General features: G+C 52.3%; 1 protein-coding gene and 3 non-coding genes across 5 annotated transcripts; 3 read left to right on the top strand and 1 right to left on the bottom strand.

Moving 5' to 3' along the window:
• Positions 1-9: 9 nt before the first annotated feature.
• Positions 10-19,887, top strand: LOC149523025 (uncharacterized). 2 transcript variants are annotated; one of them, XM_089771257.1, is made up of 9 exons: positions 10-206; positions 595-1,060; positions 3,201-3,296; positions 3,873-4,103; positions 4,412-4,434; positions 5,130-5,245; positions 5,766-5,825; positions 10,927-11,040; positions 11,347-19,887. In XM_089771257.1, exons 2-9 carry the CDS (start codon positions 689-691, stop codon positions 12,765-12,767), a joined length of 2,433 nt encoding a protein of 810 aa, XP_089627383.1. In that variant the 5' UTR covers positions 10-206; positions 595-688; the 3' UTR covers positions 12,768-19,887. The 2 variants fall into 2 exon arrangements, with proteins under 2 accessions (XP_089627383.1, XP_089627384.1); XM_089771258.1 differs by lacking the exon at positions 3,873-4,103.
• TRNAY-GUA (transfer RNA tyrosine (anticodon GUA)) lies at positions 17,064-17,153 on the bottom strand. The gene is given in 2 exon segments: positions 17,064-17,099; positions 17,117-17,153. It is a non-coding gene; the product is annotated as a tRNA-Tyr (tRNA).
• Positions 19,888-20,537: 650 nt separating the features above from the next.
• TRNAI-UAU (transfer RNA isoleucine (anticodon UAU)) lies at positions 20,538-20,631 on the top strand. Its single transcript has 2 exons — positions 20,538-20,575; positions 20,596-20,631. It is a non-coding gene; the product is annotated as a tRNA-Ile (tRNA).
• Positions 20,632-21,905: 1,274 nt separating this feature from the next.
• TRNAT-UGU (transfer RNA threonine (anticodon UGU)) lies at positions 21,906-21,979 on the top strand. Its single transcript has one exon. It is a non-coding gene; the product is annotated as a tRNA-Thr (tRNA).
• The last annotated feature ends 4,320 nt before the right edge of the window (positions 21,980-26,299 follow it).

The following is a 26,299-nucleotide window of genomic DNA, read 5'->3' as shown; positions in this document are numbered from 1 at the left end:
CTACTCCGCCGCGGTCGGGTTTCGGCGGGTCCCGCCCATCGCTCCGCGCGCGGGCAGGGAAAGGGACCAGACTGCGCCGCGGTTACTGCGCATGCGCCGCGCTCCCTGAGCCGGGAGCCGTTGTGAGGGGCCGTTGGGGCCGTTACTCGCTGCGGGGAGGAGCCGCTATAGCGGGAGGGGCTGGGACCCGCCGTCCTGCGCTGCGGGTGGGTCCGGCGCTGGGTATCGGGGCGCGCCCGCTGGGGGCGGGTCCGGGTCCGGCTGAGCAATGGCCCCCCCGCCGCTGCGGTCGCCCCCCCCCCCCCCCCGGTCGGGCTGTTGGCGCTTCCTGATGCTCGCGCTGGCCTGGCGGGGGGGGGAGGGGAAGCTGGGTGGTGCCGGGCGCACAGCGGGGCTGTGAGGGGGCTGCAGAGTGTGCGGGGGGGGGGGGATTTGAACACAGGGGGGCTGGCCTGAGGGGCGCAGCGATGGGGGGGCGGTTCTGGCCGGGGCAGTCAGCGGGAGGGGCCCATTGGACCTTGCAGGGGGGAGCGAAGCTTTTGGGCTTTTTCGGTTTTTAATTTTGATCTTTTTTTTTTTTTTTTTGGTCCTCAGTGCTGGTACCTCACGCACCCACCCCCGGACCTGCCCCCCCATTGCTGAGCTCAGGAATGTGACCCGGCCCCGGTCCCCCAGCCCAGAGGCAGCCATGGCTGCAGAGAGCCCCGTGGAAAGTGTCCGGGAGGAAGCGCCGCGTCCCGTCTGCCTGGAGGATTTCACAGCCCCTGTCACTCTGGAGTGTGGGCACAATTCCTGCCAGGCCCCCCTCAGCCCTCAGGGCAGAGACACTGAGCAGCAGGGACCCCTCCAGCCCAACCGGCAGCTGGGAAACGTGGTGGAACTAGCCAAGCCGCTGAGTTTCCAGGCAGCAAAGAGAGCAAGATGGGACGGGGTGTGTGGGGAGCACCAGGAGGCTCTGAAGCTGTTCTGTGAAGAGGATCAAACTCCCATCTGTGTGGTGTGTGACAGATCCCAGGCTCACATGGTGGTGCCCTTACAGGAAGCTGCCCAGGAGTACAAGGTACAGAGTGGCTGTCCAGTGTGATGGGAAATAACATTGGGTTTTAGTTACAGGCTAATTTCACTGACTGTTACCAGACACAGATGTGAACCAACCAGTGTAAAGCAGTGATCTCCAGCCTTTTAAAGTATCACTTTTTGAATTTAAGTGCAATCCAGGATCTACCTCAAACCCAAATACCCTTGCCCCACCTCCTTTGTGACCCTTTTCCGAGGCCCCGCCTCTGCTCACTGCATCCCTTCTCCCTCCCCCATCCTTTCTCCCTTTCATCAGGCCGGGCAGAGGGTTGGGGTGCAGGAGGGGGTTCACGCTCTGTAAGAGAGTTTGAGTTCAGGGGGTCAGGATTAGAGAAGAGGCTTGGGGTGCAGGAGAGGTACATGACTAGAACAGGGTTTCAGGATACAGGCTCCAGCTGCACACTGCTTACCACAGGTGGCTCCTCTGTGGTGGTGCAGTGGGGCTGAGGAAGGCTCACCCCTGCACCACTCTCAAAAGCAGACTGCAGACTCCCTCTGTTTGTGGAGATAGAATGCAGGGTGGGAGAAGGAAACAGCTCCAAGGCAAAGGGCAGGAGATGTGCAGCAGCAGGGAGAGGGGGCAGCTGAAGTGCTGCACTTGATAGCCTCTTGGCCAAACCAGTCAAGATCACCTGTCAGAGGCTCCAAAATCTACCTGTACATCCCGATCTACTGGTTGGTGACCACTTCTGTAAAGTCTTCATGATCCAAGAGATGCTGTAAAACGTAAATGTTCTGGCTTTGTGGCAACTTATGTCAAATCTTTACAGATACCTGGTGTGGGAAATGTTTCTCTGAGGCTCTAAATCCTGAAACCCAGCCCTCACTGGTGGCAGGAGGGGTGTTTGCACAAGGGAAGGTGTTAATAATCGGAAAGGTTTAGATTATAGGAGCTACAGGCCACTCTGTCAGAGAGTTGCCTTGGGACTAGAGAAGAGGAGGTTACAAGTTGTTACTGATTGGATGAGCAGGAATAATAATCTGTCATTTGCCTGATAGATCCACAAGGACATCTGGGCCCTGCACAATAACCAGCATGGGAAAGTCCCTGCTCTGAGCAGGTCACAGTCCAGTTAGACAAACTGTGGGAAGGGAAGGTGGGGCAGCAAGTTGCTCATAGTCGCCAAACAGATCAGGGATAGAGTTTGGTCCTGAACCCTGGTCCAATTGTTAGACTACGCTGCTCACTGTCCCTCACCATCGCTGAACAGTGATGAAGTGTTGCTGTTAGGAGAGAAAGATGCCTTGATAAAACCCTAGTCGCAGCAGGGAGAAGAGGTTTCCCTCTGGAATGCTGAACTTTTGGGCTGCTCCATGAGGGGTTAAACTCCGATGGAGCAGCTGGCACTAGATAAAGTTGCTGGGCTGTGTGCTGTGTGCAGTGCCCCCCCACATATCCAGGCAGGGCCCAGTGCTGTGTGCAGAGCCCCCCATCCCCGGGCAGGGCCCAGTGCTGTGTGCAGTGCCCCCCATTCCCAGGCAGGGCCCAGTACTGTGTGCAGTGCCCCCATCCCCGGGCAGGGACCAGTGCAGTTCACCCATAGTAGGGCTTCAGGAAGTGCAGGTCCATGCTAGGCACAACTAGGATTCAACTGGATCGTAGCAAGAGTTCAAACAGGTTAACTGATGAGCTGTTTATCTGTGCCAGTTACCGGTTAAACTCCCCACTGCACGTGCAGTGCCCGCTTGCCTCTGGCAGCTAAAGTGAGTCTGCAGCTTCTGGGTGTTCCCATTGGCCAGCAGTTCTTGTGGCCACCCTGGCAGACCTCACAAGAGATCCCTGGCCCCAGGAGAGCCCATTTCCGCTACCAACCCTGCCTGTCAGCAGCTTAAAAAATACTGTCACTGATAAAATTGTAATTGGCTAAAATGATTAATATTGTTAACCACCTGCATCATTCTTTATGAAGGTGCCACCACCGATCTGTCCCCCATGCTCGTAGGTGTCCTGCTGCATCCGCAGTCTCCTCCTATGTATTTTTCTATCGGCAAAGCCGTGTCCAGGGCTGAGTCCCTACTGGACAGGGGCAGAGCTCCACAAAACTGGGATTCTCTTAAAGGCAGACAAATAGGCTCCCAACATCTAATGTGGTTTGCCCTCGTGCTTATTTCTGTGTCTTCAGGAAAAATTGGAGGCTCATTTGAAGATTCTGAGGGAGGAGAGAGAAAAGCTGCTGAGAAGGAAAACAGCAGCAGAAGGGAAAAGCCAGGAGTATCTGGTAGGTGCTTGTGGCTATGGACCAGCAGGGACTGGCAGTGGGAGGGCTGTGTTAGGAGGCAGACTCCTGTGTGGCCTTGGTGAGGTTGGGCTTGTTTGTGTTTCTCCTGGATCATGAATTGCTGGCTGAGATCCATGAGTAGAAAGGCCTTGAGCATCCGTGTCAGTGCATGAGTTAATGTCCAGCCTTTGTGGTTTTCCCAGACATCCTCCCCAAGTGAGCTGAATGTGCCCCTGAAGGACTGTCTGCTCACTTGGTGCATTTATATGTTTGCTTCTTTTTCCTCCCTGGGTATCTCTGTCAGGCTGGTGCTGAGTCCTGCCTCCTGGTGCTCTGGATATGAATTCCCAGAGCCCATGAATAACAAAATGCTGCCCATGACAGACATGGGAACATCCCTTTCAGAGGGACACGGGGCAAAGGAGATGCTGGGAGAGACGCATCTGTCTAGTAATCACAAAGAGGCAAACTTTAGAGTTTTCCAAGAAATTCTCCCTACTGCGCAGTCAGCTCCCCATGAAAGGGCGGTGGGCTCCATCCATGCCCCTGACCAGCCCTTTCCCTGTTTTCACACAGAAATGGACCCAAGCCAAGAGGCAGATGATTGTGGCTGAGTTTCAGCAGCTGCAGCAGTTTCTGGAGAAACAAAAGCAGCGACTCCTAGCCCAGCTGGAGAAATTAGATGAGGAGATTGGGAGGTTCCAGATTGACACTGTCAGGAACCTCTCTGTGCGGCTTTCCCGTATCAGTGAGGGGATCGGTGAGCTGGAGGGGAAGTGTCAGAAGCCAGCAAGTGAATTCCTGCAGGTGAGACTGAGGGACAAACATCCCAGCTCCTCACACAGCGAAGAGAAGCTCCTGAATCACAAGTGCTGGGTCCCAGTTGTCAGATCTCAGTGTAATACTTTGTGCATTGCTGCCATGTGAATGACTCTTGTGCTTTGTAGAGTTACAGGCACAGATCTATTAGAGATGGCAAAGCCCCATTCACTCAGGGATCCATGTTCCTGGGGCCAGGGCAGTTCCTCTCTTCCCAGGTTTGCAAAATCTCTTCTCAGAGGTCCCCTGTGTGTGTCCAATGGGGCTGAGATTCTTTTCTGTGTCTTTTTTTCTAGGACGTCAGAAGCGCCCTGAGTAGGTACGTGGCTCTCACTCCCCTCACACTGCACAGAGCAGGGAAAAGGCTTGGAGCGGATGTTAGCACCACATCTCTCCAGAGATCTACAGCCATATGTTAGACATGAATATATCTGATGCATTTAATTCTGAGGCTCATGCTCACACTTTAGACTCTGGAATTCCCCATTCAGGGCACAGTCTGACCAAGTGTTTCTTTGAGATGTCACCTCCTTGGGGATTGGTTGCCACAGGACTGTGGGGTGGAACATGGGCCTGTCACTGCTGGGCACTGAGCATATTCAGCCCAGGATAGCAGGGATCAAGAGTGTGTCCCACTCGAGGGCTGTTTGGAGACCTGTGCGGAAGGAGCTGGGGAGAGGGGAGCTGGTGTCTCAGTCTAATCCCTAATGGACAGATTCCTTCAGCCCTTCCCATGGGAACCACATGTCCCTCAGCATCTAGAGGCCAAGGAGTGAGTTGGCCATGGAGAATCTATTCCCCTTTACTCCCCCAGCCAGTCTCCCCAGGGCAGAAGTGAAGAACTGAAATGGGATCTTTGAGGGGAAGGTTGCATGGCCATGGGATGTGTTGCCCCTGCTCTCAGGCTGGGAGAATTGGAGGATTCTAACTCCAGGCCTGTTAGAGCTGAGATTCACTAGCCAAATCTTATCATCTGTAAATGTAATAGAATCACAGTGAATTGTTTCTGTCCAGGTGTGAGACGGGGCAATTCCAGCTGCCGGAAGAGATTTCCCCTGAACTAGAAGAACAAGTCAGAGGTTTCTCCCAGAAAACGATTGCTCTGTCGGAGACTCTGAGGGAATTCAAAGGTACGTAGAAGGGATGGTGGAGGGGAAAGCGGTTCAAGTATCTGAGACTATTGAATCTGGGCTCTGAAGCCAACCTTCCCCTGCCTCAATTCCCACGTGGAGAATGACGGCCCCATCACACTGCTCTCCTTAGAGACACTGAGCGAACAGACCCAACTGCTTGCAGAGAGAGCCAGGGGTTTGCAAACTCTGAACCTCCCATTCAGAGATCAAAATGGCTAAAGTTACTATGATGGCCACGTGTCCCACTACCACCGCTCCAGGATATGATAAGAGGCAGTAAGTGAGTGAGAAGCCAAGTGGGCGGGGTGAGGAGGGAAGAGTAAATCTTATTTACAGCTTGTCTCTCCTGGGACAGGTGTGAGGCTGCAGGGATAAAAGTTTCAGACTCTTTCATACTAAATACCTGAGTGTGTGTGTATCTGGTCTCTGATACAATTGAAACGCAGAGTTCAGAGTGGGACATTGTTATAAATAGGAGAGCCTGGAATCTCACCTCTCTTCTCCCTTCCCCCACTAGACACGCTGCCCTCTGCACTGGAGAGAGCAAGAGGAAAGTCCCTTGGAGCTTTCAGACAGGGTGAGTTTTCTGGTGGAAATTCTTTAAGTGACGTGAGAATTCCTGTGAAAACATCTTCATGGGATTTTCATTGAAGTTACCAACCAAACCCAGCGAGCACGGTGCACAGAGCCCTAAATCACCCAGTGATCAGTGATGAGCCCTAGGGGTGCTGCATGGGGACCTGTGGACATTTGGAGAAACACTGGTCTATAGGTTTGTGATGCTAAAGGGGTGAAGTTAAAGCACAAAACATACGGCACCTTCAGGCTCAGATTTCACTGCTCAGTCAGTTTCAATATGGGGTTGGTTTCAAACAATAAATAGGCTGAAAGACTCCTTCACCCAAACTCCCTCCTAGACCCCTCTATCTGTCGTGTATCCCAAACCGTTACCCCAAGCATCCTCCTTCTCCTAGTGCCCATCCCGGATCCTCCATTTCCTGCATTTATGTCATGGAAAAGTGCAGCTCTCAGCCACTTTCTATTTGGCCCACCTCTTCGAATGGATATGGCTCAGTGAGAGCCAATAATTGAAAGCTGAAGCCAGACTATTTCAGACTAGAGGAGAGGCACAAATGTTTGATAGGGAAGCAGAGTAGCTGCTGAAACAAATGAACAAAGAACTGGTGGATTCTCCCATCTCTTGATGTCTTCAAATCACTGGGGGACTTTCTAGAAAATACACTGTGGGGAAACAGCTTTGTGCCTGGGTAACTGGACTAAGTGTAATGGCTTGTGCCACAGAGGGGGTCAGACTGCATGACTGAGGATATCTTCTGATCTCATGAATCTTAAGATCTCATCCTGCAAACACTCAGCGCAAGTGTTTAATAATAAGCACACGTATTTAATAATAACACCACCATTCAGATGCTTAACGTCACTGATTCTCTATTTTGGAAAGGGATTATAACGTCTCTGTGAGATGAGAGCAATGTTTGTGCTGCAAATCTGTGAATGAAGACTAAGGGTTTTAAATACAACAGCCTGCATTTAACCTATGTCTATGTTCAGGCAGGTGAATATGTGCCTTATCAGAAACACTGGGTGCTGAGAATGGATGCAGTAATCTTGTAACTCAAGCCAGGTGCAGAGAGAAATGAATATGGATTTGGGATCTAACTCCCGTGTGCTGTTAATGGAATATGTAGACTAAAACTTTTGTCCACAGTGGCAGAGTCTTAACGTGTGTCACGTCACTAGGGACAGAGTGTGGGGAGAATGGGGGTGTGGAAAGGATTAAAGCCCCTTCTGAAATGTCTTTAATTCGCCTTCTCACCCTGCGAGGCTGCAGAACACCCATGTCTGTCTCTAGGGGTACGTCTAGACTACATGCCTCTGTCGCCAGAGGCATGTAGATTAGGCTACCAGACATAGTAAAATGAAGCGGCGATTTAAATAATCGCCACTTCATTTAAATTTACATGGCTGCCGCGCTGAGCCGACAAACAGCTGATCAGCTGTTTGTCGGCTCAGCGCGATAGTCTGGACGCGCGGGTGTCGACATCAAAGGTATTTGTCGACCACCCAGGTAAACCTCCTGGGATGAGGTTTACCTGGGTGGTTGTCACATACCTTTGATGTCGACACCCGCGCGTCCAGACTATCGCGCTGAGCCGACAAACAGCTAATCAGCTGTTTGTCGGCTCAGCGCGGCAGCCATGTAAATTTAAATGAAGAGGCGATTATTTAAATCGCTGCTTCATTTTACTATGTCTGGTAGCCTAATCTACATGCCTCTGGCGACAGAGGCATGTAGTCTAGACGTACCCTAGCTCAGCCCCCAGCCTTCAGAGCCAGGGACAGCAGATGGCCATGGTGGAGCCGGTTAGCGTCCAGGAGGTGGCTGTGTATTTCTCTGAGGAGGAATGGGCTTTGCTGGACCCGGGCCAGAGAGCCCTCTACAGGGATGTGATGCAGGAGAATTATGAGGCTGTGAACTGGCTGAGTAAGGATTCTTGTCCCCTTGGGTAACAAAAACTGGGTGGGCTCTGGAGCAGCTGGGTTGGGTTTGGTTCAGGGTCATTCATTGTCTTTGCCCTCAGTGTCATGAGTATCTGCCCCAATAATCCTGGCTTTTCTTCTGTGAAAGACTGTCCCCTCCATGGCCCCTCCCAGGGAAAACAGGTTCGGGGACTTAACAGTGGAGCTGCTCTTCCCACAGCTAAGGTCTCGCTGCGCTTCCCCCTTATTTTGCCCATCTTGTGCCTTGACTGGAGGTATGAGTAGAAGGGCTCAGGCAGGAACAGCAGGTACCAGAGGTCTGGCTCTGGATCTGGCTGCTGTTAGTGGCTGCAGGTTCCCCTTGTGGCAGTGGGCTGAGCCAGTGGAAGGTGGGTGCAGTTCCCTAAGTCCTTTCTTTCTGTAGCTAATCTCTATGGGTAGCAAATCCCGTGCTTCATTTTCAACTGCGGATGACTACATTACCCCCCGCTAGTTCGAACTAGCGGGGTAGTGTAGACATACCCTATGACATGCTGTTCTTGCCAGTGGGAGGGGCTGGATGCTGCGGCTGAGGGAGGGTGGGTGAGGCAGTTCACGCTCTGAGAGTATTTTGTCCGAGGTAGCTCTATAGTAGAGAAACGTGAGCAGAGCTCTCCTTGCATTTCAGGCACAGGTTAGGTTTCCTTTCAAAAGTTCAGCTTCACTCTCTCTGGGGCTCACTGGCCTCTGTGTGCAGTGGAGCTAAATCACATCATCTGTGTTGTCTTTTTAGAGTGAAATATCTTTGGGTAGGGACTTTTTCTTCCTGTGTGAATGTCTGGCTTCATATTCAGGAGACCTGTGTTCACTTCTCTGCCCATCACAGTCTTCCTGTGTGACCTTGATCAAATCCCTTAGACTCTCTGGCTGTGTCTAGACTGGCAAGATTTTGCACAAAAGTGGCCGCTTTTACGCAAAAACTTGCCAGCTGTCTACACTGGCTCCTTGAATTTGCGCAAGAACACTGACGATTTAATGTATGATTGTCAGCTTTCTTGCACAAATACACTGACGCTCCCTCTCGGGAAAAAGCCCTCTTGCACAAATGCTTTTGCACAAGAGGGCCAGTGAAGATAGGTAAAAACTGTTTTGCGCAAAAAAGCCCCAATGGCGAAAATGGCCACCGGAGCTTTCTTGCGCCAAACCACAAAAGCATCCGTGCCAATCTAGATGCTCTTTTCCGCAAATGCTTTTAACGGAAAAACTTTTCCATTAAAAGCATTTGTGGAAAATCATGCCAGTCTAGACGCAGCCTCTGTGTGCAGTCACCTCTCTCTCTTCAATAGCTATTATAGAGTGTCCCTGTTTCTCAGGGCTGGGAAAGATACCTACATTAAAGAGAGATAATGCTTAGCACAGTGGGGTCCTGATTTATACCAGAGTTCCCAGGTGCTGCTGTGATTGATAATTTTGCTTCCCGCAGCGACTGCAGTGCCGTTAGAATTGCTGCTAGCGCCACAGAGCGTTGTTATGGCTGTTCAGGGTGGCTCTTTCTGGAGCTCTGATGCCAGCAGCACTGGCAGAGCCTGCGGCTTATCCATGCAGCACAGTTCAGGGTTGCTGCTAAGAAGGATCCAGGCTCCATTTGGAGGCTAAGGCACTCGGCCAAGTTTATTGTGAAAAGGAGCAGGATGCTAGTGTCCCAGCTCCTTAGGCAAAGGTATAGTGAGACTTGTCCCAACCCAATAACGGTACCAATAAGTCAGCAGTGAGAATGCTGCCCCTCAGCCAGCATCAACATGCCCCTCCTGTGGCTTCTCTCATATGTTGACACAAACAAGATGCATGTTCCATGTGTTCTATCCCCTTAGCCTCCTGCCTGTTGATTTTGAACAAAACATCCGTATCCATTATCCCCTCATCCCGCTCTTGTGCACAAGGGTCAGTGTCTTTCTGAGCCATCTCTTAGGACTGTTTTTCCAGCTACTGTGGAGATGTGTGTTGATTGGCCTCTTCCTGCTCAGGAATGTTCTTTCCTGGTTAGTTGGTCCCCAGTGTTCCACCATTCTGCCAAAGCCCAGCCTGTTCTAGTTCAAAAAGAATGGACATACACAGCTGCAATAAACCTTTTGCGAAGTGTGCTGGGTGCCACGTCAATGGGAATGTTCTGATGTGATGACTATGATTATCTTATTTAACAGCAGTAGCACAGTGATCTCCATGGTCATGTCACAGGTGGATCTTCTGAACAGAAAATGAAGTTCCAAGAAGGGGTGGTCCAAAGCCGAGGGAAACACACACACAAGGTGTAAAGGTGATAGATTCTGTGCAGCCCTGGAGGGGCACCAAATCAAAGGCCAGGCTGGCCACAAGAGCCAGACTGGGAAACCACACAAAGACTGCTGCTGGCAGAGTAGAATGGAGGTTGCAGAGGGGGAGCTGAGCAACAGCCACAAGCACCAGAGAAGCAGCACGGCCCAGCTCCGCCCTGGCTTGCCCCAACAGAAGCCCAGCGCCACCCTGGGCAGCCATGGGAATAGCAACTGTTGTGGGCAGCTGGCAGGGCCCACCCAGACACAGGCAGTTGGGATCAGGAGTGGCACATAGGCAGGGCGTGAAGCAAGCAGCCAAGGATTCACTTAGATGCTCAGGCAACTTCCTCTGCCTCCTCCTGGCCCAAGTAGAACATCTGAGCCAAAGATCAGGGCAAGCCCAGCCCACCACCCAGGGGTTTTGTGCACAGAGACTTGGGGAGCTAGACATCTGCTGGGTCCTTCATCTCCAAGTTCTAGTGACCTGCCATGTGGCAGCTGCTATCTGAGCCCTACCTGGGGACCTTGGTGTCACACCTTCATGCCCTCACTAGAGCTCCCCTTCTGAGCAGTGTGTTCCTGTCCAACTGTGGGATTCCGGGTGGATGGACCGGGCTGTGAGGGGGTCTGAGTTGTACCCTAGAGAGTGCAGCAGAGCGCTTAGCTGTCCTGGGGAATGAGCTGGGCCATTCCCAAGGTGGGGGAGTGATGCATCTTTACTGCAGGTGAGTGTGTCCTGGGATCTTGTACCAGCCAGAGCCCAGTCTCTGCAAGGTGGGGAAAGGAGCCTCTCTGGGTCGGTGAGTCGGATCCTGGCTCTGAAAGCAGGAATGGCAAAGACCTTAATGAACAAGATCAGCACTTGGTTTTTTGCTCTTCAAACAGCATTTCCAGTCTCCGAAACTGATGTGATCTCCTGGGTGGAGCAAGAGGAGGAGCTGTGGATCCCAGATCCTCCGAGCTGTGAGGAAGGGGAGATCATCAGCAACACCCAGACAGGTGAGCAATCAGTTAAACTGACTCAGAAACCAATTTCTGTCTCCTTATAGCAGATGTAACTTGTGTGTTTTCATGAAGTCTGACTGACTGTTCAGCTTGTCTTCAACTCCACTAAGAGTGTGGTGGGCGAGGAAAGGCTGGGTTCTCTTCTCTGTGGAAGGGTTGTGAAGGAGGACAACGAACTCAGCTCATGATAATTTGACCGTTATTTGAGTGTGTGTCCCCTTTTCTATTCCTCTTTTAGAGTTTCCTTGCAGTTCATCGTGGAGAATAACTCCTGTGTGGATCATTCCTCTATTCCAACAGGTGACAGGACACTGACTGAGAACCATGAAAAGAATCTTCAGCAGGAAGGACTGGAGCAAGTGTCTCCATGTGGACTATTATTGAGACGATCTGAAGGACATGTTTTCCAGAGACGTGAGCAAGGAGAGAGCTGTGAGAGTCAGCATAGCCCAGAAAAGCAGCAGGGAAACCATCTAGGAGAGGGACAGGGTAACTCCAGGAGCACAGGGGAGAAAAGAAACACAGAAACCGTCCAACAGGAAATCCCCCATCAACAGTCACCCTGTACGTGTAGTGACTGTGAAACTCTTCCTGAACATCAAAGGGTCCATACGGGAGAGAAGCCCTTCAAGTGCTCTGACTCTGGGAAAAGCTTCAGTGAGCACTCACAGTTTACAAACCATCAGAAAATACATACAAGAGAGACACCCCATAACTGCTCTGACTGTGGGAAAAGCTTCAGTACAAACTCACACTTGGTTATCCATAGGATGGCTCACACAGGAGAGAAGCCTTTCAATTGCTCTGACTGCGGGAAAAACTTCAGTCAGAAGTCAAACCTTGTTACCCATAGGAAGAGCCACACAGGAGAGAAACCCTTCACTTGCTCTGACTGCGGGAAAAACTTCAGTAGTAGCTCAAGCCTTGTTGCCCATAGGAGGAGCCACACAGGGGAGAAACCTTTCAATTGCTCTGACTGCGAGAAAAGCTTCAGTCAGATTTCAACCCTTGTTAGACATAGGAGGACCCACACAGGGGAAAAACCCTTCTACTGCTCTGACTGTGGGAAAAGCTTCAGTAGTAATGGAGAACTTATTAACCATTGGAGGATCCACACAGGAGAGAAACCTTTCAATTGCTCTGACTGCGGGAAAAGGTTCAGTCAGAAGTCAAACCTTGTTACCCATAGGAAGAGCCACACAGGAGAGAAACCTTTCCATTGCTCTGACTGTGGACAAAGCTTCAGTATCAGCACTAACCTTGTTAGTCATAGGATTACCCACACAGGAGAGAAACCCTTCTACTGCTCTGACTGTGGGAAAAGCTTCCGTAGAAGCTCAAACCTTGTTACCCATAGCAGGAGTCACACAGGAGAGAAACCTTTCAATTGCTCTGACTGTGGGAAAAGCTTCAGTCAGATTTCACACCTTGTTAGTCATAGGATGACCCACACAGGAGAGAAACCCTTCTACTGCTCTGACTGTGGGAAAAGCTTCAGAAGAAACTCAGACCTTGTTATCCATAGCAGGATCCACACAGGAGAGAAACCTTACAATTGCTCTGACTGCGGGAAAAGCTTCAGTCACAGCTCAAGCCTTTTATACCATAAGAGAACCCACACAGGAAAGAAACTTTGCAATTGCTCTGACTGCGGGAAAAGCTTCAGTCAGTGCTCCTGCATTACTAGCCATCAGAATACATACACGAGAGTTGCCTTATAAAAGCTCTGATTGCAGATTGGGTTTTTTTTGCGGAAAACAAATCTGAGCTGCCTACACTGGCCCTTTTGTGCAAAAGTTTTTTGGAAAAAGACTTTTGCCCGAATGGGAGCAGCATAGTATTTCTGCAAAAACACTGACAATCTTACATGAAATCGTCAGTGCTTTTGCGGAAATTCAAGCGGCCATTGTAGCCAGCTGGTAAGTTTTTTCCGGAAAAGCGGCTGCTTTTCTGGAAAAAGTGGCCAGTCTAGACACAGCCACTGAGTTTCAAAATTTGTATAGCTTTTTCCCGAAGAGCAGTGCAGTGTAGACACAGCCTGAGTGTTGCTCAGCACGAGTAGAAGACAGGGAGGGACAAAAGGGTCTAACGGCAACTGCAGCCTTTCAGAACAATCCCTAGCCACTCCGGCCATCCTCACTGGGGTCTGCTGGGAAGTGTCTGGACTCAAGTCCACCCCAGTGTCAGCCTAAGGATTGCCTGGTCTGTAAGAGCTGCAGCCTGGAAACGAGAAAGCCGCTAAAGTGACTTTGGTGAAACAAACCCACAACCTCTGAATGTCAAGCTGGGCTCACACTAGCCACGGCAGCTTAGAAATCCAACCGGCTTTCCATTGTGCCTGATGTACTGCTGAACTTGATATCTCCACTCTCTGCTTTGCAGCATGGCAATTGCTGGGGGAAAAGAAAGGGGAGCCAGGTCTGTCTCTTTTGGGAGAGCAGGTATCTTCTGCTTCTTGTCAGCTCCCTGCAAAACACCCCACAAGGGTGAGTGTGGATAAACCCAGCTGTGCTGTAGAGCGGCTGTTAGGTGGGGAAAGAGAGGTGCTCCCGCCGCCTCCCCGAGCAACTCACACATGCAAGAAAACTGCATTTGAAGGTGTCAACATGGGTGTCAGGATGGCCGAGGGGTCTAAGGCACCAGATGCAAGGTCCTGCCTTTCCCTCAGTTGGGTGTTTGGGTTTCTGAATGGAGATGTGGGGTCAAATCCAACTCCTGACATGTCCCATTTTTGATAGCTAGAGAAGTGACCTCATTTCCCTGTCTCCCCTGCCATTGTAGAAGCACTTGCTCAGCATTTCTCTGAGGCTGCATCTACACAGCAGCGTTCCTTGGGCATAACGGCCATTACACTGCAATAACAATGGGAGCGTCTACACAGCAATTCCATTATTCCGACTTCTGTAACGCTCCATCCAGACCAGTGGTCTGAGGAGCCAGGAGGTTTCCAGGCTGCAGACAGACAAGCTCACAGGCAAAGACAAGGCAAAGTCCCAGCCACTTCCTGCTCAGCCCAGCGGGGTCTCTGTGTGGCCCCCAGACCTTTTGTTTGCCATTGCCCAGGTGCAGGGGCCCAGATTCAGCAACACTCACAGGCCCCACAGGAGGGGGCTGGTTTGATGCTTCACCCCACGGCCCAGCAACGAGCCCCCAAACTCCCCCTGTGCTTTGAGAGCCCCGTTTGCTGTGTGAATTCTGTGGGGCAGGTTATGTCAGGCCTGGGCACAAGCAGGGTTCAGAACCAACCCACAAGTAAGTCCCCACTCAAGAGGATTGAGCAGTGTCCTTTGCCAGCAATGCAAGTCCAGCCATGTAAGTGTCCCATTCACATGCCCAAACTTTCTCCATACCCCACTCACAGTTGCTGCCCTTGCTCAGGGCAGATAAGAGCTCACAGGTGGTTTTCAGAGCTCACCTCCCACTCTTGGGGGGGTGGAGATAGGAGGCATCTCACCCACTCTGTTGGATACTTGCTACTGCTCCTACCAGCCGCCCGCCAGCCACTCCCTCCAGCCACTCCGTCCATGCTGCTGCAGGTTCCAGTGTCTCACAACACGGTAAAATCAGACCAGAGACAGACACTGTCAGTAAAAGCTTCTCTTGGAAACGCTCCTCTGGATGCTGGGCCTCCCTCCCCAGCACACCAGAGCCGTGTGCCACTGTCATACGCCTGCTCCATGGACATCTTCCCATTGCAGAGAGAGCTCCGAGCCAGACTGTGACTAGCCAGCCCCTCTCTGGGCACCCAGGGGCTACGTCTACACTGCAGGCTTCTTACACAAAACTTGAGGAGCATCTATAATGCACGCGCATTCTTGCACAAGTAAATTTATGGCAAAATGTAGGAAAGGAGGGCTTCTTGCGCAAGAGTTATTCCTCTCCCCATGAGGAATAAGCTCTTTTGTGCAAGAGCTCTTGCACAAGAAGGCAGTATGGATGGGCAACAGGGGTTTCTTGCACAAGAGAGCGTTCACACTGCCATGGACGTTCTTCTGCAAAAGCACATGGCAGTGTGGATGCGCTGTTGCACCTAACAATTCTTGTGCAAGAAGCCTGCAGGGCAGATGTAGCCAGGGAGTGTTTGGGTTTGTTACCAGCACTGAGCTTTGTACAACAGCCCAGGGACCATTGTGAAAAGCCAAAACTTTTCCGCCCTGGGTATCCCTGGCCAGCCAGAAAGAAAGGGAATTTCAGTTTCTGTATCATCACTCATGTGCCCCAGTGGCCTAATGGACAAGGCATTGGCTTCCGAAGCCAGGGATTGTGGGTTCAAGTCCCATCTGGGTTGACACTTGTGATGATTCCTAGTGGAGTCTCTTTCTCTTTACCATGTTAGCTGTGAGGGTCCCCTGGAATTGCCATTTTCCCCCAGACAGGACCCCTCCGGAGCAGACACTGACACTGGTGTTAGGCGCAGACAGTAGGAGAGTGTTTGTTAAAAGCTGAGGTGTGCACAGAGAGGTCAGATGCAGGTGCTGGCTTCTCTGTATGCACCTTGGCACCTGTTACCCATCAGTACCTGCCACCTCTCACTCCCCTGCCAGCACCCAGACAGAAGGCCAGTGCACATGGAGCCAGCGACCGTAGCGAGGGAGGTGGCTGCAGCACAATTCCAGGCTTGGGGCACATTGAACAACTTTTTGAAATATTTTTAAAACAAAAAATATGAAAAACTTTAGGCTCCATCTGCACTGCAGGCTTCTTGCCCAAGAACTGTTTTGTGCAAGAGTTCTTGTGCAAGAGCACATCCACACGGCCATGTGTTTTGGCACAACAGGGAGGGAGAGCTGAGTGGTTTGAGTATTAACTTGCTAAACCCAGGATTCTGAATTCAATCCTTGAGGGGGCCATTTAGAGATCTGGGGCAAATCTGTCAGGGAGGGTTCCTGTGCTTGCTATGAGTGTAGGGGGCTGGACTATCTGACCTTTCAAAGTCCCTTCTAGCTCTATGAGGTGGTTTATCTCCTCCTAAGGAGCATCTACAGCAGCATAGATGCTCTCTTGTGCAAGAAAGCACTAATGGCCATTTGAGCCTTAGGGGTTTCTGGCGCAAGAAATCCCTCTTGCCTGTGCACACTGCCTTCTTGTGCAAGAGGGCTTATTCGTTATGGGGAGAGGAATAACTCTTGCACAAGAAGCCCTCTTTTCCAATGGTTTACTGTACATTTTCTTGCACAAGAATGCACATGCAGGATAGACACTGTGCTAGTTTTTGCACAAGAACTGCCATTCTTGTGCAAGAAGCCTGCAGCATAGCCAGGCAGTGTGAAAAACCTCACAACAATAAGCCCCAACCCAGGAGGTCCTACTAAGATTTGAACTCAGATTGCAAGATTCAAAGTCCTGCCCCTTACACCATGGGACCAAGACAGGTGACTGTGTGTAGCCATATGGAATACTAAGCTTTCAGCCTGGCCTCTGGACTCCGGGCTTCCCTCCTGCTGCTTCATCCCTCTGGCTACGACTACATGGCACATTTATTTTGGAATAAGCTGGTCTGGAATAGTGATTCCAAAATAGCTTATTTCGAACTAGCACGTCTACACTGCAGGGAAACCTCAGAATAGTCCGAGGCAGGCTCCCCAGTGTAGATGAGCTACCTAGATTTAGAGCCCCAGGAAGAATAACTTAGTATGGCCCTGGGGAGGGGCTAGTTCAAATTAGCAGCAGTGGCACAGCTACAGACACCTTATTTTGAAATAGCTAATTTGGATTACGTGTTATTCTTTGTAGAATGAGGTTTGCAGAAGTAAGAATAAACCATCTGTTACTTCAGAATTATTTCAAAATAATGGAATTGCTGTGTAGACTCTTGCATTGTTATTGTGGAATAACGGCCATTGTTCCGAAAGAACTTTTGTGTTTGTGGATATAACCTGCGCAGCCCAAGAAATGTGATTGGCAGCTCCTCCCCACAATCTTTCTGTCAATTGCAGCGGAGGGCTCTGAAGACATGGACCCAAGGCAACCACCTTGGTTACCTTCTGCTAAGGCCAGGCCAGAGGGAAAACAATCGCTCCTTCGAGCTGGAGTTGAACCAGCGACCTAAGGATCACTTGTCAAACACACACTACAGTCCTCCGCTCTGCCAGCTGAGCTATCAAAGGGAGCCTGATTGATGCTGGCTTGTCTAGGTTGTCATTTCTATAAGTCTCGGGGCACGTGCTCCCCCAAGTAGGTGGCATTGCTGATGAGGGGCAGAGAAGCACAGGGGCTGTCACAGGTACTTCACATGCAGACGGACCCCTTGAGTGAAACCTGAGCTAGATCCATCCATGTCACAGCAAAAGGAAGAAAGTTCGGTTCTTCTCATGTGTCTTCTTTGTTCCAGAGTCTCTAGGGCTGCGGTCGGGGCAGGTCCACAAAAACAAACCACTTCTCACGTGTCTTCAGCAGGGGAGGTGGGAGCAGAAAGTGGGAAGGGCGGGCAGGGGAAGGGTGTGTGTGCGGTGGTGGTGGGGGAGGCACAGAGGGGAAATACAGAAGGCCCTTGTGGGGGCACCCAGGGGAGAGTCTCACAGGTGTCCTTGTCTGGAACTCTCCCTCAGGGCCTCTCAGATGCACAAGCCCCCGGAAGGGCCTGCTGGATGGCAGCCGTGTGCTGCTGCTGAAGGGCCTTTTGCGGAAAAGGGATGCAGATTAGACACAGCGCAATTGCAAATGAAGCGGGGATTTAAATCTCCCCCGCTTCATTTGCATGAACATGGCTGCTGCTTTTTTTCCAGCTCGGGGCTTTGCCGGCAAAAAGCGCCAGTCTAGACTGGATCTTTTGGAAAATAAAACCTTGTCCAAAAGATCCCTTATTCCTAGCAATGTGGCCCCCTGAGCAGCCTCTGATGTTCCCTGCTTGAGCCCCAGAACCAGCCCTGAGTGACGGGGGCAGAGGGGGAGCAGCTCACACATGCCAAGGGGCTGGCCAGGGGCAGGACATGAGCCTGCAAGGCAGCAGTGACATCACAAGGGCCTTGTGCAGCACCTCAGCTCATTGGCTGGGAGACAGTGACCTCACAGAGGGACCATGGCAACAGCCAGGTGGGACAGGCTGCAGGGCTGGGGCATCTCAGAGACCCCCATGGCCTGGCTGCCTGGAATCTCCTTTGTGAGGTTTCCCCCTGAGGAGATTTCCCGTGGCTGCAGTGGGAGGGGGGTAGGGCAGGCAGGGCTGCCACTAAACCTCTGGGAGAGGCAAGAGAGAAGGCTGCTAACACCCGATGAGGATAGGATTTGAACCCATGCGTGCAGAGCACAATTGATTAGCAGTCCATCACCTTAACCACTCAGCCACCTCATCTGAGCTGCTGGGGCTTGTTTCAAATCACCTGAAGTCAGCACTTCGGGGAACCTTTCTGCCACTTGCTGACTGGCCAAGGACACCCAGGGCGGGAAGGTTTTGGCTTTTCACAATGTTCCCTGGGCTGTTGTACAAAGCTCAGTTCTGGTAACAAACCCAAACACCCTCTGGCTACATCTACCCTGCAGACTTCTTGCGCAAAATCTGTTTTGTGCAAAATGTCTTGTGCAACAGAGTGTCCACACTGCCATGTGCTGTTGCACAAGAGAAGTGCTTTTCTGCAAGCGCGCCTATGGCAGTGTGGACGCTCTCCTGCTCAGGAAAGCTCTGATGGCCATTTTAGATACATGGCTTTCTTGAGCAAGAAACCCCTGTTGCCCGTCCACACTGCCACCTTGTTGACGAGTTCTTGCACAAGAGGGCTTATTCCTTGTGGGGAGAGCAATAACTTCTGTGCAAGAAGCCCTGTTGTCTGATGCTGCACTATAAATTTACTTGCGCAAGAACGTCCCTGCAGTGTAGACGCTCTGCAAGTTTTTACCCAAGAGCAGTTGCTCTTGTGCAAAAAGCCTGCAGTGTAGATGTAGCCCTGCTGTGTAGACACAGCCTGAGAGAGACAAGTAAAGAAAGTGGCCAGAGCCTCCCCCCAGCAGGCTGGCCCTCAACAGGACGGGCACGTCTACACAGCACCCTCACCTCGAAGTGAGCTGTGCAGTGTGAGTGGGCTGCACGGGACCCCAGGGGAAGGTCTGTGGGGAGTTTCCAAGGCAACAACAACTACAAAGTTTCATAATCTACACTCATGTGACTGTGTGTCACGTTGCTGAATTGGAGGGAAGCAGCCAGATCTCTGCTGCACCCCTAGGTGGGGGTGTTGGCCCCAGAAATTGGTATGGGGGGAGCCATGTGGGGATTGAATGGGAGATTATTGTTTGTTGATCTTATGTACACTATTTATGTGAGTGTATAATGTCTATGTGTGTAGGTAGGAATCTGTAATCTGTGTGGAAGCTGAATATTTCTGTGAATGTGGTTGAGCATTGCTATGGACAGGCAGAGTAGTGGAGCCCTGTGGAACAATGGCCTTTGATGGCCCAAAGACACACCTAAAGCAGGAGGGCGGAGACCCAAGAGCTGCCAGCAGAGAGAGGCTGAGGACCAGGTGACCGGCTGAGACCAGAAGAGGCCATGTGGTCGAGGCCATTTTTGTTCTCAGCTCAGCACTTCATCCCAGAGGCAGCATTGCAGGGATTGAAGAGCCTGGAAGACCTGTGGACCCATCCTGATCGTAGGATGTGCAATAAGAACTTTTAAACAAGCAGCTGCAACATCTCTGCTAGAGCCTGCATCGAGGACTGGGAGAGTCGGTGCATGTAACGTACTGTACTTTAATAACCTTACTCTCAGGCTTTTCTTTCTTGTAACAATAAACCTTTAGATATAGATTCTAAAGGATTGGCCCAGCGTGATTTGTGGGTAAGGTCCAGAGGGTAAATTGACCAGGGATCTGTGGCTGGTTTCTTGGAACCGGACAGGACTTGTTCGGGGTAGGTGGGATTGGGTGCTAGGACCCCCCAGCTGTGTATAGGCCCGGGGCCATCTGGGGCACGGATATTGCTGGGGTGTCGGAGGGGTTTTGCTCGGGAGGCTTCAGGCAGGCAGCTGAAGCGCTCTGTGGGACTGGTTTGTGGCCTGTGTGGAAAGGTCACCAGTCGGGGGCTGTAAGTAGCCCCGGATTCGAGCAATTCGCCCTGAGCGGACGCCCTCAGCTGTGCCCAGACACAGCCCGGTCAGTCACATCCTGGCTCCCAGCCACACGCCTTGCAACAAAGACCAACGGTCCCTGCACAAAGTGCATTGTGGGAATGAGAGTTGGGGCAGCAGGAAAGGGGCCAACCCCTGAGCCCCATCGAGCAGGTGGGAGAAGATGGGAGTGAATCCTGCTACCTCTCATGTGCAAAGCGAGCACTAACCCAGGTGCAACTCATCTCTCGTGCTCTGGCCTCCAGCAGCTTTGTGCCCCACTAGGGTGGGTTATTTCAGAGACCAGAGAGGAAGAGGGAGGGGTCTCTGGATGTGCGGAGTCCCCCTGGCTCTGCCTGTGAAAAGAAAGAACAAGGGCTCAGCAGAAACTTCAATTCCACTTTGTGCGTCTTGACTTTTTCAATCTAAGGACTTTGAAGAAACACTTCAAATATCTGCTCCAGTGGCGCAATGGGTCAGCGCACAGTACTTATAAGGCAGTACTTGTAGGAGACATGCTGAGGTTGTGAGTTCAAACCTCACCTGGAGCACTCACTTTGAGTCCCTGCTGGGTTGTCCCCTTGCAATGGTTTCCAAACTTTTCGGCATCACTCCCCCCGCTTTTTGATTTGTGAAAACGCTCATGCCCCCCCTGGAATTTCTTCACACCCTCTCTCCTCCCCGCTCCCCCCCCCCCCGGCTGTCCCCAGAGCCCAGGGCCCGGGAGTCTGGTCAGCAAGTGAGACTCGCCCGTCAGTCCAAGCTGCTCTGTCCTGGCTGCCGTTCCTGCCTGTCCCGTGCCAGCGCCGCATGCGGACCAGTGGGGCAGGACGGGGGGGTGTCAGTGGGGCCCTGCTCTCAGTCCGTCCCTCACAGGCCCTGTGGGCTGCTCGAGGGCTGAGCCCGTCGCCCAGGCCTGGCGCGGGGATGGACCATGGGGCACGTTTCCCCCTGTGAGCGTGTGCGGGGGCAGGAGGGAGCCACACGGGCCCGGCTAAAGGTTTTGTGCTGGGGCTGGAGGCTTGAGCCCGAGCTGTCGGCCTCAGCGGGACTTGCTCCTCCCCCCTCTCCTGCCTTGCTGCCTCCTTTGCCCAGCAGCGCTCAGGGGGCAGCCAGGAGAGCCGGCACCAAGGGCAGAGGAGGCCGAGGCACAAGCCCCTCAGAGGGGACAGGCCTGAGGCCTCTGGCTTGCCCAGGCTCACGCCAAGGGGCTTTCTGTGGGGCCGGGCAGGGGAGGGAGGCCAGGCCCAGGCCGGTGGGAGAAGGGGCAGCGCCTGCCAGGGCAGCAAGGGGAGCTGCAGGGAGCGAGATGCGGCGTTTCTGCCTGGATCACTCAAGGGTCCTTCTGCGGGTGAAGCGCCTGTGACACCCCAGTGCTGCTGGGTTCCTCTGCCCCTCCCCTGGGAGGCCGTCCCCTTCGGGGGGCTCTTGGCCTGGCACTCGTCCAAGGGCCACCTGGGCAAAGCAGCCTGCCCCAGGCACCTTCCATAGCTCAGCTGGCAGAGCAGAGGCCTGTAGCTGGTGCTCGGCAAGTGTCCTTAGGCTGCTGATTTGACTCCAGCTGAAAGGAGAGATTCTTCTCCCTCCCCCTGGCTGCAGGCCCGGCCTTAGGACCAGGCGGCTGCCTTGGGTCTGTCCCTTTGGGGCCTGGTGCTACAATTGACAAAAAGGTTTTGGGTTCCAGCTGCCAATCAAATGTCTTGGGCTGCGCAGACCTTGAGTCATGGGAAGAGCTGGAGGGGAATGGGGAACGGCTGCACTTTGGGATGGGAAGGGGGTGTCTGGAACCATAAAGTAGAACAGTTTTAAAGCTGCTTACAAGAAGGGCACCATGGCTTAGTTGGCTAAAGCGCCTGCCTTGTAAGCAGGGGATCCTGGGTTCAACTCCCAGTGGTGCCTTGTTGGCAAGTCAATGGGTCTTTTCTTCCCACCATTCTTCAACATGTACTTGGAGTTGGTTTTACCTTCAGTTGAGCTTGGTGGTGTCCTCACAGTGGGAGTAGGATAGTAGCAAAGAGCAGGAGGTCCCCTAGGGGTTTGATTTAGTGAGGCTTAGCTAGACTTTCTAAATCAAGCTCTGGAAGATGGATTGCAGCAGTGATCTCCACCTGAGTGAAGACATGGCCTAATGGTGCAATTAGTTAGATGCCGACAATAACGGCCCCACTGCTGGTAACTCACAGAGGCTACATCTACACTAAGGCTGTGTCTAGACTGCATCCCTTTTCCATAAAAGGGATGCAAATTAGACACATCGCAATTGCTAATGATGCGGGGATTTTAATACCCCTCGCTTCATTTGCATAAGAATGGCTTCCGCTTTTTTCCAGCTTGGAGCTTTGCCGGATCTTTCAGAAAATAAACCCTTAAAATAAGGATTAAGGGATCTTTTGGAAAAGGTTTTATTTTCCAAAAGATCCACGTCTAGACTGGTGCTTTTTTCCAGCAAAGCTCTGAGCCTGCGTGTTGCACAGCACTGGTAGGAGACATGGAGGGTCTATTGGCACCTGCAGCCTCTCAGAACAACCCCCATCCCAACCCCCAAGTCCTAGCCCTTCCCTCCAACCTTAATGGGGTCTGCTGGGAATTGCCTGGATGCCAGCCCACCCCAGTGTCAGCCTAAGGACTGACTGGTCTGTAAAAGCTGCATCCTGGAAATGAGGAAGCAGCTAAAGTGACTCTGGTGGGACTTGAACTCACAGCCTTTGAATGTCTAGCTGGGCTCACATTAACCACTACAGCTTAGAAGTCCAACATGCTTTCCATTGCACCACACAGCCAGATGGACTGTTGTTGTTGATATCGCCGCTCTCTGCTTTGCAACATGGTAATTGCTGGGGGAAAAGAAAGGGGAGCCAGGTCTGTCTCTTTTGGGAGAGCAGGTAGGAGGATCACTGAGCCCCCAGCAGTGAAAACTAGGAACCAGGACAAAGCTGCAGTTGAAGACCATGAGCATCAATCCCACTACTTTTTGCACACAAAGTAAGGGGTTTCCTATTTGAGCTAACTCCCCTGCATGGGAACACATCCCCTGCTCCACCCATCTTCTTCTAGACCCCACAATGTCTCTGTGGCGGCCTGAGGCTCCTTTCTGAAAGGGCCACTTGTGGGACTGACACCCGTGGGTCGGCTAGCTCGGAGGTTTAGGACGTGGTGCTCAAATCACACTGACGCGTCTTAAGAGCAAGCCCCTTATTTCAAACCATAACGGGCTCGCTATTCCGACGTCCCTGCAAACCTCATGGCAGGAGGAGTGAGGGGCATTTCGGAACAGCGATTTATTTGGAACTAAGTGCTGTGCAGCCAGCGCCAAATTACAAAATAAGCTATTTCAAAATTGACTTGAAATAAGCTACCCAATTGCATCACTTATCTTGAGCTATGGGATGCAACCCTAGTGAGTTAGAGCCCAGCTCTGCCCCCAGCTCCCTGCTCCACCCACGTACTGACTCCCTCACTACCATGGGGCTGTTTGCATTGGCCTCTTCTCTCTGTAGCCAGGCTTCAGCCAGGACTGAGACTCAGGCAGGAGAATGTGACCCGGCTCCCTGCACCTGGACCCTGCATTTCTCATCCCTTCAGAGACACTTGCTAGTGGAGGAATAAATCACAGTCACATGAGTGTAGATTATGAAACTTTGTAGTTGTTGTTGCCTTGGAAACTCCCCACAGACCTTCCCCTGGGGTCCCGGGCAGCCACTCACATTGCACAGCTCACTTCGAGGTGAGGGTGCTGTGTAGACGCACCCAGCCTATTGAGGACCAGTCTGCCGGGGGGAGGTTCTGGCCACTTCCTTTCCTTGTCTCTCTCAGACTGTGTCTACATTCTAGGGCTACATCTACACTGCAGGCTTTTTGTGCAAGAGCAGATGTTCTTGCGCAAAAACTTGCAGAGCGTCTACAGTGCAGGCACGTTCTTGCACATTTAAATTTATAGTACAGCACCAGAAAACAGGGCTTCTTGTGCAAGAGTTATTCCTCTCCCCACGAGAAAAAAGACCCCTTGCCCAATAACTCATCCACAAAGAGGCAGTGTGGACAGGCAACAGGGGTTTCTTGCTCAAGAAAGCCCTATGGCTAAAATGGCCATCAGAGCTTTCCTGCGCAGGAGAACATCCACACTGCCATGGGCGCTCTTACAGAAAAGCACTTCTCTTGTGCAAAAGCACATGGGAGTGTGGACACACTGTTGTGCAAGACCTTTTGCACAAAACAGTTCTTGAGCAAGAAGTCTGCAGGGTAGATGTAGCCAGCCCCTCTCTCCAGGGAACTGCAGCCCCTCGGACCAGGCAGCTGCTCCCGGCATTCAGGAGGCACCAGGCCAAGAAGAAACCGTCTGACACGGTGCTGCCAGGCAGGGGCCTCACTGCTAGTGACTGTTCCTGTTCCAGGAGCAGAGCAAGTTTTGCCCTGGGCACCGATATTGAGGGAGTGTGCCCCTGTTTGTGTGTGAGCCCCCATGGCACCCATTGGCGCCTGCTGTGGGGTGGAGGGTCCCCTGGTGCCATAGCTCCTCCTGGGGAAGGGTGGAGGGACCCCTGACCCAGTATTTCCTGCTGGGGAGAAGTAGAGGTAGCCCATTCCCTATAGCTCCTGCCAGGAGGGACCCTGACCCCTTATCTCCTGATGTGGTTTCAGTTTTTCCCTGGCAGATGCTCCAGACATGAGGGATGCCAGTGCACTGGCTCAGCCCGGGCCGGCAGTGATGGTTTTATACACAGCAGGGAAATTCCCCGGCTTCTCCCCCTCACAGAGCTGCTGCCTCTCCGGGAGGCGGATGAACTGCGGGTGCGGGACAGCTCCCTGCCAGCAGGGACAGCAGCCAAGGCACCAAATATCGCTGGGTCTGCAGCCAGTGTTGGGAACTGGGCAGGGAACAGGAGGCTTTTGTGTCACACACGTCTCAGGTAGGACGGACCCTCACTGAGCCCAGACTGTGACTGGTCCTAGCCAGGAATGTGTCCGGGGCTAGTTTGTGACACTCTAAGGCCGTGTCTACACTGGGCGTAAGAGCGATGCTGCCGCGGTCGATGTTCCGGGCTCTAGGGAAGACCGGCTGATTAGAACTAAGCTGTGCAGAGTCTTGCAAAGGGAAACACAACTTCTCTGGATATTTGCTGAGTTTTAGATGAGGGTTTATCAGAAGGGACTTTGTGGGCTCTGGAACAAGGTGGGTGGGGCAGGAAAAGCTACTTACAGGCAGGGGAATTAGCTCAAGTGGTAGAGCGCTTGCTTTGCATGCGAGAGGCAGTGGGATTGATACCCACATTCTCCAGTGATAGATGTTTGCTGCTTCCTCTTTTCCACAGACAGAGCCAGCCAGGGGCTAAGTGCTTCCAGGAGCTCCTTCCCTCTTCCATAAGGCAAGGGGCTGGTTTCCGCAGGGCAGGGGGTGTCATGTTTGCCTCACAGGGAGCAGTTCCCTAGCTAAAAGTCAGGCAGGCAAAGTCCAGCCTGTAACACCCAGCGGAGGGGATTCACCTGCCTGGGGAGGGTGGGAACAGACCAGCACTTGGGAGCATGGCTGCCAGATGCTTAGCACATCTGGATACAGAAGAATCCCAAGACTTGGTTCTGCCAGGCTCATTTCCCCTCTTCTGTTTCTTTTCAGCTCCCTGCAAACTGCCTCCCAGCTGTGGGTGAGGCTGAGTGTGTGTGAAACCAGCTGCGCTTTGGATGATTTTGTTAATTGTTTAAAAAGCCTCAGGCACCTCTTCTGCCTGGGGAGGTGCCTGGAATAGATGCCTAGTGTGACATCCCCTGGGGTTTTACCCCTTTGTCCTGAGAAGTCTATCTGCTGTGTCCAACTCTGCCTCAGGCCAAGTGTTTGCATGTTTCATATCGAAGGAAACTCCTCCTCCCTTTTTCCCTGCCAGTCCTTCCCGAGCAAGCTCTACCCTTCTGTGCCAAAATTCCAATAAAGTGTATTATCCCACCAAGTCCCTGTGATACCAACTTCTTCCTGCTCATTACCCATCGTTTCCATGTGTCTATACGAGCATCTAAAACACAGATTAGATTTTGCTTCCCAGTGGTCCCTCGTCCCTCATTTATCTCTGCGGTCACAGCCCCTGCTCTCTCCCATTTCTGCCCCATCTCCCAGGTGTCCATGTTGTTCACTTACCTGTGGGCTTTGGTCACCTGCCCCCATCAAACCTAGTTTAAAGCCTCCTCACTAGGTTAGCCAGTCTGCACCCAAATACTCTTCCCTTCCTCAAC

Source organism: Pelodiscus sinensis, chromosome 19, assembly GCF_052426305.1.
Source record: "Pelodiscus sinensis isolate ZL-2025 chromosome 19, ASM5242630v1, whole genome shotgun sequence".
NCBI lineage: Eukaryota > Metazoa > Chordata > Testudines > Trionychidae > Pelodiscus > Pelodiscus sinensis.
This window is presented reverse-complemented; position numbering and strand designations above follow the sequence as displayed.

What these genes read in the sequence shown, in the direction of transcription:
- LOC149523025 (XM_089771257.1), top strand. Translation starts at nt 689, where the DNA reads ATGGCTGCAGAGAGCCCCGTGGAAAGTGTCCGGGAGGAAGCGCCGCGT. An exon ending in GACTCTGAGGGAATTCAAAG is followed by an intron (nt 5,246 to 5,765) that starts GTACGTAGAAGG and finishes TTCCCCCACTAG; the next exon opens with ACACGCTGCCCTCTGCACTG. An exon ending in CCTTGGAGCTTTCAGACAGG is followed by an intron (nt 5,826 to 10,926) that starts GTGAGTTTTCTG and finishes CTCTTCAAACAG; the next exon opens with CATTTCCAGTCTCCGAAACT.